Source organism: Sapajus apella, unplaced genomic scaffold, assembly GCF_009761245.1.
Source record: "Sapajus apella isolate SASKATOON/1434 unplaced genomic scaffold, GSC_monkey_1.0 scaffold106, whole genome shotgun sequence".
Taxonomy (NCBI): Eukaryota; Metazoa; Chordata; class Mammalia; order Primates; family Cebidae; genus Sapajus; species Sapajus apella.
In genome coordinates, this window is record NW_022437046.1 from 1,153,516 (window position 1) to 1,161,858 (window position 8,343).

The 8,343-nt window shown below is 44.4% G+C and overlaps 1 protein-coding gene and 1 non-coding gene across 4 annotated transcripts in view; one reads left to right on the forward strand and one right to left on the reverse strand.

The window, feature by feature from the left end:
- FOLR1 (folate receptor alpha) overlaps positions 1-8,343 on the forward strand; it is a 25,720-nt gene that overhangs the window by 5,546 nt on the left and 11,831 nt on the right. For 2 of the 3 annotated variants that reach the window (XM_032258973.1, XM_032258974.1), the window contains exons 3-5: positions 1,120-1,308; positions 1,461-1,596; positions 1,747-1,953. In XM_032258973.1, coding sequence (XP_032114864.1) covers positions 1,120-1,308; positions 1,461-1,596; positions 1,747-1,953 — 532 coding nt within the window. Of the gene's footprint in view, positions 1-1,119; positions 1,309-1,460; positions 1,597-1,746; positions 2,162-8,343 lie in introns of those variants that run through there. The other variant, XM_032258976.1, reaches the window with a different exon arrangement.
- On the reverse strand, positions 316-378 carry LOC116537124. Its single transcript, XR_004262966.1, has one exon. It is a non-coding gene; the product is annotated as a U7 small nuclear RNA (small nuclear RNA).

Below are 8,343 nucleotides of genomic sequence, written 5' to 3' on the forward strand. Positions count from 1 at the left end.
AAAAAAAAAAAAAAAAAAAAAAGAAAAAAGAAATGAGATTCAGAAAGCTTGAAGATAGCCACATAGGAGCATAGATTCAAGTTGTCCTGAATTTCACAGCAGTCACAAGTTAGTTTTTAAGGAAAAAGAGTAGTTCCTGTTTATCGAGAATTTATAATAAAATAATGAGCAATTGATTGGCTATACATTGTTTTCTGTATCACAAATACCAGGAACAAATAATGGGTGATGCAGCTAGTTAGAAACAAAACTGCATCCCCAGTAGCTGGGATTACAGGTGCATGCCACCACACCTGGCTGAATTTTTTTTTTTTTTTTGACTTTCCGGCAAGAACCCAGAAAGCCTGCTAGGCAAATTCTAAAAGAGCTGTAACACTGATTTTTGTACTTTTAGTAGAGACAGGGTTTCACTATGTTGGTCAGGCTGGTCTCCAACTCCTGACCTGGTGATCCGCCTGCCACGGCCTCCCAAAGCACTGGGATTACAGGCGTGAGCCACTGCACACAGCCGTCTGGCTAATTTTTTTTTTTTCTTTTCTCCCCTCGCTCGCCCTCCTTGGCTACTTTTTTATATTTTAGTAGAGACGGGGTTTCACCATGTGGCCCAGGTGGTCTCAAACCCTGAGCTCAGGCAATTTACCCGCCTCGGCCTCCCAAAGTGCTAGGATTACAGGTGTGAGCCACTGTGCCCGGCCAGGTTACAATTCAAATTGTTTTCGCCTTCAAATCTTTGCCACCTCAGTGAGGCCTAATCTGACCACACTATTACACTGCAATTCCCCAGCTGCCTTCCCTGCTTAATTTTTGTCTAAAGCAATAATCACGTGATGTGTTAATTTTTGTAACCCCAGTTTCTACAGAAGTACCTGGGTGAGAGTAAGTGGGGTCTCAAAGGTTGAATTAACAAATTTTGGAATGACAGAACCTCCAGACAGGAGCTCCCTTCTGGGTTCCCACAGTCTCTGACGGCCCTCTCCTCTAAAGAGGTCCCAATAGCAAGTATTTTCCTGGATGACTTCCAGTGGGCTGGGGAATCAAGGACGAAGAGGGGAGATGTTGCATATGGAATATTCTGGCTGTGCTGGCTGTGGGCTGAGTCATGTGTCTTTCCCCATCCAGTGTCGTCCCTGGAGGAAGAATGCCTGCTGTTCTACCAACACCAGCCAGGAAGCCCACAAGGATGTTTCATACCTGTATAACTTCGACTGGAACCACTGCGGAGAGATGGCACCTGCCTGCAGACGGCATTTCATCCAGGACACCTGCCTCTATGAGTGCTCCCCCAACTTGGGGCCCTGGATTCAGCAGGTACACATGGCTTCCTGCAGGTACAAGACCTAGCAGAGGAGCTGAGCTTTCCGGGCATCTCTGCAAGCTGCATCCTCAGCTCCAGTTCTATTCAGGGCTGGGTTGCTGGGATTCTTGTGCCTGAGCCTTTCTTTTCTACCAAAATCTCCCAGGTGGATCAGAGCTGGCGCAAAGAGCGGGTACTGGACGTGCCCCTGTGCAAAGAGGACTGTGAGCAATGGTGGAAAGATTGCAGTACCTCCTACACCTGCAAGAGCAACTGGCACAAGGGCTGGAATTGGACCTCAGGTGAAGGCTGGGGTGGGGCAGGAAGGGAGGGATTTGGAAGTGGAGGTGCGTGGGTGTGGAAGAGGTATGTGACAATTTGGGGTTGTAGGGCTGGCAGACCCCAAGATAGTTCTGGGCGCAGTGGCTAAAGGTCTTCCCTCTTCTCTGCAGGGTCTAACAAGTGCCCGGCGGGAGCTGCCTGCCTATCTTTCCATTTCTACTTCCCCACACCCACTGATCTATGCAATGAAATCTGGAGTCACTCCTACAAGGTCAGCAACTACAGGCGAGGAAGTGGCCGCTGCATTCAGATGTGGTTTGACCCGGCCCAGGGCAACCCCAACGAGGAAGTGGCGAGGTTCTATGCTGCAGCCATGAGTGGAGCTGGGCCCTGGGCAGCCTGTCCTGTCCTGCTCAGCCTGGGCCTGCTCTGGTTGCTCAGCTGACTTCTCTGTTTACCGTCTGATACCTGGACATCCTTGCCCTGTTTAGCCCCATAGCTCCCAACTGTTTGGTTTCTGCTCCATGGTTGGGCCTCTGACAGCTACTTTGAATAAACCAGACATCCCACATGCCTTGAGGATTATTTGGGTATGAACGACAATGCGACTGTTTTGTCTCCCAATTCCCATTGATTGAAGCCGGTGAGACTGGGCCAAATCCCAGCTCTGACACTTGCTATGCACTAGTCTGATACTTAACTCTTTTTCCAACTTAGGAGACATTTGTAGCTCTCAGCTTTATTTTTCACTGTAGCTCCAATCTAGAGCCAAGCCCAGGCGTTTTTTGTTTGTTTGCTTTGAGACAGGGTATCACTCAGGTGACTGGCCCTGGGTAGTCTTGCAAACAAGGCCAACTGATGCATTACGTTCTCTACAGGACCAGTAATACCAAACAAATATGATTTGTTTACAGATATATTTGAATTAGTGGAATTTAAGATAACTACCATCTAAAATCAACTTTTTTTTTTTTTTTTGAGTCGGAGTCTTGCTCTGTCACCCAGGCTGAAGTGCAGTGGCATGATCTCATCTCACTGCAACCTCTGCTTACTGGGTTCAAGCAATTCTCATGCCTCAGCCTCCCAAGAAGCTGGGATTACAGGCATGTACCACCATGTCCAGCTAATTTTTGTGTTTTTAGTAGAGACCATGTTTCACCATGTTGGCCGGCTGGTCTCCGAACTCCTGACCTCAAGCGATCTTCCTGACTTGACCTCCCAAGGTGCTAGGATGACAGGTGTGAGCCACTGTGCCTGATCTATTTCTTTTCATTATTATTGTGTGTGTGTTTTTGTTTTGAGATGGAGTCTCTCATCCAGGCTTGAATGCAGTGGTGTGATCTCTGCTAACTGCAGTGTCTGTCCCTCAGCTTCTCCTGCATCAGCCTTCTGAGTAGCTGGGACTACAAGCATGTGCCACCATGCCCGGCTAATTTTTGTATTTTTAATAGGGACAGGGTTTCTCCATGTTGGCCAGGCTGGTCTGGAACTCCTGGGCTCAAGTGACTCTTGATTACGCTGGGATTACAGGTGCGAACCACCAAGCCTGGCCCACTTACTTATTTTTTGGACTAAAAGCATAGGTGATGAATGCAAAAATTGATAAATTGAACTTACAATTCAAAACTCTTGCTCTTTAAAAGACGCTCTTTTTATTTTTTTGAGACGGAGTTTTGCTCTTGTTACTCAGGTTGGAGTACAATGGCGTGATGTTGGCTCACCGCAACCTCCACCTCCTAGGTTCTCCTGCCTCAGCCTCCTGAGTAGCTGGGACTACAGGCGCATGCCACCAGGCCCAGCTAATTTTTTTGTATTTTTAGTAGAGAAGGTTTCACCATGTTGACCAGCATGGTCTCCATCTCTCGATCTTGTGATCCACCCGCCTCGGCCTCCCAAAGTGCTGGGATTATAGGCGTGAGCCACCGAGCCCGGTGAGACACTCAAGAAAATTAAAAGACAAGGCCGGGCGCGGTGGCTCAAGCCTATAATCCCAGCACTTTGGGAGGCCAAGGCGGGTGGATCACGAGGTCAAGAGATCAAGACCATCCTGGTCAACATGGTGAAACCCCGTCTCTACTAAAAATACAAAAAATTAGCTGGACATGGTGGTGCGTGCCTGTAATCTGAGCTGCTCAGGAGGCTGAGGCAGGAGAATTGCCTGAATCCAGGAGGCGGAGGTTGCGGTGAGCCGAGATCGCGCCATTGCACTCCAGCCTGGGTAACGAGCGAAACTCCGTCTCAAAAAAAAAAAGAAAAGAAAATTAAAAGACAAGCAACAGGCTGGAGGAAATATTTGCAAAACACATTTGATAAAGGATCTGCATTCATAATATACAAAGAGCACTTACAGGTCAGTAATTGTAAGGCAGACAACCCAATCAAATAATGGGCAAAAGAAATGAACAAACAGTTCATTAAAGAAATTACACAGGTTGGGTGTGGTAGCTAATGCCTATAATCCCAGCACATTAGGAGGCTGAGGCAGGCAGATGACTTAAGGCCAGGAGTTCAAGACCAGCCTGGCTAACATGACAAAACCGTGTCTCTACTGAAAATATAAAAATTAGCCAGGTGCAGTGATGCATGCCTGTAATCTCAGCTACTCAGGAGCCTGAGGCAGGAGAGTTGCTTGAACCTGGGAGGTGGAGGTTGCAGTGAACTGAGATTGTGCCACTGCATTACAGCTTGGGTGACAGAATGAGACTCTCTCGGAACAAAAAAAGAATATACACAAATTATGAGTAGTTATATGAAAAGATGCTCGACATTATTAATCATTAGAAAAATGCAAATTAAAATCCCAGTGATGTACCATTTTATACCTATTAGGGTGGCAATAATAAATAAGATAGGCAGTAACAAATGTTGGCAAGGATGTGGAGAAATGGGGACCCTCACACAGTGCTGATGTAGTAAAATGGTACAGCCCTTTGGAAAACAGCGTGGCAGTTTCTCAAAAAGTTAAATATAAAACTGCCATACAACCCAAAATTCCACCCCTAGGTATCTACTCAGGAGAAATGAAAACAAACATAACACTTAAATATGAATATCCATAATACTATATATCATTATACATAATAGCCCCAAGCTGGCAATAACTTAAATTTTTAGCAACTGGTGAATGGATAGACAAAATGTGGTGAATTCATACAGTAGAAGACTGTGCAGCAATGAAACATAATGACACATGCTATGTCATGGATGAGCCTCAAAAACATGCTAAGTGAAAGAGGCCCAAGATAAGAGGCTTCATGTGGCATGATTTCACTTACATGAAATGTACAGGAAAGGCAAATTTACAGAGGCAGAAAATACATTAGTTGCCTGGGACAGGAAGTGAGAACAAGGATTAATTGTAAATGGACACGAAGGGGGATGAAAATTACTTGGGGGATGATTCTGAGCTTCTGAGGGGTGTGCCCATGAGGGAAAGTATTCTAACAAATTTGGCCTGTGGCTCCATAAAATCATCAGAGACAAACTCCATTCCCATCATGAACTTTAAAAGATTGGTTGGAGGCTGAGTGTTGTAGCTCATGCCTGTAACCTCAGCACTTTGGGAGGCCAAAGAGGGTGGATGGCTTGAACTTAAGAGTTTGAGACCAGCCTGGGCAACATGGTGAAACCCAGTCTCCAGAAAAAAAAAATACAAAAATTAGCTGGGTGTGATGGCGTGTGCCTGTAGTCCCAGCTACTTGGGAGGCTGAGGTAGGAGGATCTCCTGAGCCCAAGGAGTTTGAGCCTGCAGTGAGCAATTGTACCACTGCAGTCCAGCCTGGGTCGACAGAGTAAGACACTGTCTCCAAAAAAAACAAGCTCGGATTTGGCAGTCAAGGAGTGAGTCTACCCTTGGTGTGAATAACATGAGAGTCATCATTTAGGAGGTGGCCCATTGACCAAGGACTTTTTTTAAAAAAGAGTGTTTATTCCAGTTGGCACAGGTAAGGTTTGCTAAACTGAGTGTTGGAGACCAGAGCCAGGGGAAAGAAAAAGGCTATATCATATGACTAGCAAAAAAAAAGGGAACATGAAGTACATTACCAAAAATAGACAATAACCACAATCATATATCTTTAATTAACTTTACTCCTTCCTTGTCTAGTTACATGTTCTTGGGCTAGCATCTTCCTCCAGAGAAGTCTTCTGCCTTGGGGCTGAAATTTTGCTAGAAATCCCTAGTCTCAGGACTCTGATAGTTTGGCTCAACCAAGTGTTAGTTTATGGTGATGATGTCAGATACATGGATTTATTTCCTGTCAGCAAAGTATAGTAGGTATCTTTAGAAAAACAAGAGGGGAGAATAGAAACGAGTTGTTGAGCTGAATGTGGTGACATGTGCCTGTAGTCTCAGCTACTTAGGAGGCTGAAGTGGGAGGATCGCTTGAGCCCAGGGAGGCTGAGGCTGTAGTGTGCGGTGATCATACCACTACACTCCAGCCGAGGACGTCAGAGTGAGACCCTGTCTCAAAAAAAAAAAAAAAATAGAGGTTGGTCCAAAGGTAGTGAGTTATCTCAATTGATTGTTCACAGTCAGTTACAGCTCGAACTCCTTGTTCTCTTTCCCCTCTTCTCACTACTGCACTTGACTAGTCTTTAAAAAAAAAAAAAAAAAATAGAAACTAGTTGTTGAGTGTATCAAATGGCCTAGCCAATCTATTCATTTTCAATATCAGAATGAAAGAAGAATATTCTCTGGAACGTACTACATAACAGCACAAACCTACCGATGACTGCTAGATTTCATGAGGTCTCAGATCATGGCTACATTGAGGAGAACTATTATTAGAACCTGGGGAGAGAGCAGGAGACAGGGAGGTTCATCTTCTCAACCGATTTAACTAACATTTTTCCTTAATTTTTAGACAGAGTCTTGCACTGACACCCAGGATGGAGTGCAGTGGCATGATCTTGGCTCACTGTAACCTCTACCTCCCAGGTTCAAGCAATTCTCATACCTCAGCCTCCTGAGTAGCTGGGACCACACACATGTGCCACCACACCTGGCTAATTTTTTTGTGTTTTTGGTAGAGATGGGGTTTCACCATGTTGGCCAGGCTGGTCTCAAACTCTTGGCTTCAAGTGATTCACCCTCCTCGAGCTCCCAAAGGGTTGAGATTATAGGCATGGGCCACCATGCCCAGCCTAACTTATATTTGATAATTCTATGCGTCTTATTTGGCTGAGCTCTACAGGTGAAACAGATAATGAATATATTTACAAATCTTGAGGGCCTTACAGTCTATTTTAGAACATGTGTACTACAATTGCTACCAATAATACAAGATTAAACTATGGAATAAAATCAACATGGGCATGAGTTTGACAGTCATTATGTAAGGCCTTGCACATGAATATGAGTATACTTTTATCCATCCAGGAAGGTCCACAATCATAGTCACAACACTACCTTGCATAAAAATTCTCTTGGCCGGGTGCAGTGGTTCACACCTGTGCAGCCTGGACGGCATAGTAAGACCTCGTCTCTACAAAAAATAAATAATTAGCTGGGTATGGTGGTGCACACCTGTAGTCCCATCTACTTGGGGAGGCTAAGGCTGGAGGATTGCTTGAGCCCAAGAGGTCAAGGCTGCAGTGAGCGGTGTTTGTGCCACTATACTCTAGCCTGGGTGACAGTGAGACCCCATTTCAAAAAAAATATCATCTAGAGGGAATGAGCCCCTCTTTTTGCTCTGACATCTTTTTCCACTTTGTGGACATGATGGACAAGGCAGCTCTTATAATACTGATACACTGATTTTAAAAATATGGAGCATGCCAATTATACCTAATTATTTTTAGTATCCCTCCTTGTATCCTTCTTTACTTATGAGTGCTATGCTGTGTGGGAGAGAATTTTTGGTGTAATCCAGTAGCTGTCTGGAAAGTGTAAGATGATTTTGCTATTAAAAAAAATGCCTTGATAGTTATATTATTTTGAATTAGGACCTGATCTTGGAGGACAACAGAAAAAAGTGTTCTTGGGGAAAGGCCTTCATCTTGGCTGTGTAAGAAAACTGTATTTTACAACAACCTTGTCATTAGGAATTTTAACTTCGTTATAGGGGAAGAATCCTATTGTTTTATGTTAGATCATGACCCAAGACAGTGACATAAGTCAGCACAACAGAAAAAAAAAAAAAAGAAAGAAAAATAACATGCTTTTTGAGAAGTGAAATTCACATTCAGTCTGGGCAAGGACCTAAAGTCTGCTGTCAGGGGAAAACACACAGGAAATAAAAAATATCTTTTGTTCTTCATGTTAAGAGTAGACTTACACTCAAATTTTATACTCAAAGATGATTTTTTATGAGCAGCCAATATTGTTTAAAGCTTTCCATTTCTTAAAATAGAAGTCATCTGAAGAAGCACTTCTAGAAGGGCAGAATAAGGACGTCTGAAAATTCATTCCTCAAAAAAAGCAAAAAAACACTGGCAAAAATGGTCAAAATCAACTTTTTTAGCCAAGTGCGGTGGCTCATGCCTGTAATCCCAGCACTTTGGGAGGTCAAGGCGGGAAGCTCACTTGAGGTCAGGAGTTTGAGACCAGCCTGGCCAGCGTGGTGAAACCCTGCCTCTACTAAAAATACAAAAATTAGCCAGGCATGGTGGTAGATGCCTGTAATCCCAACTACTTGGGAGCTGAGGCAGGAGAATTGCTTGAACCTGGGAAGCAGAGGTTGCGGTGAGCCGGGATCATGCCACTGCACTCCAGCCTGTGCAACAAAGGGAGACTCCATCTCAAAAAAAAAAAAAAAAAAAAAAAA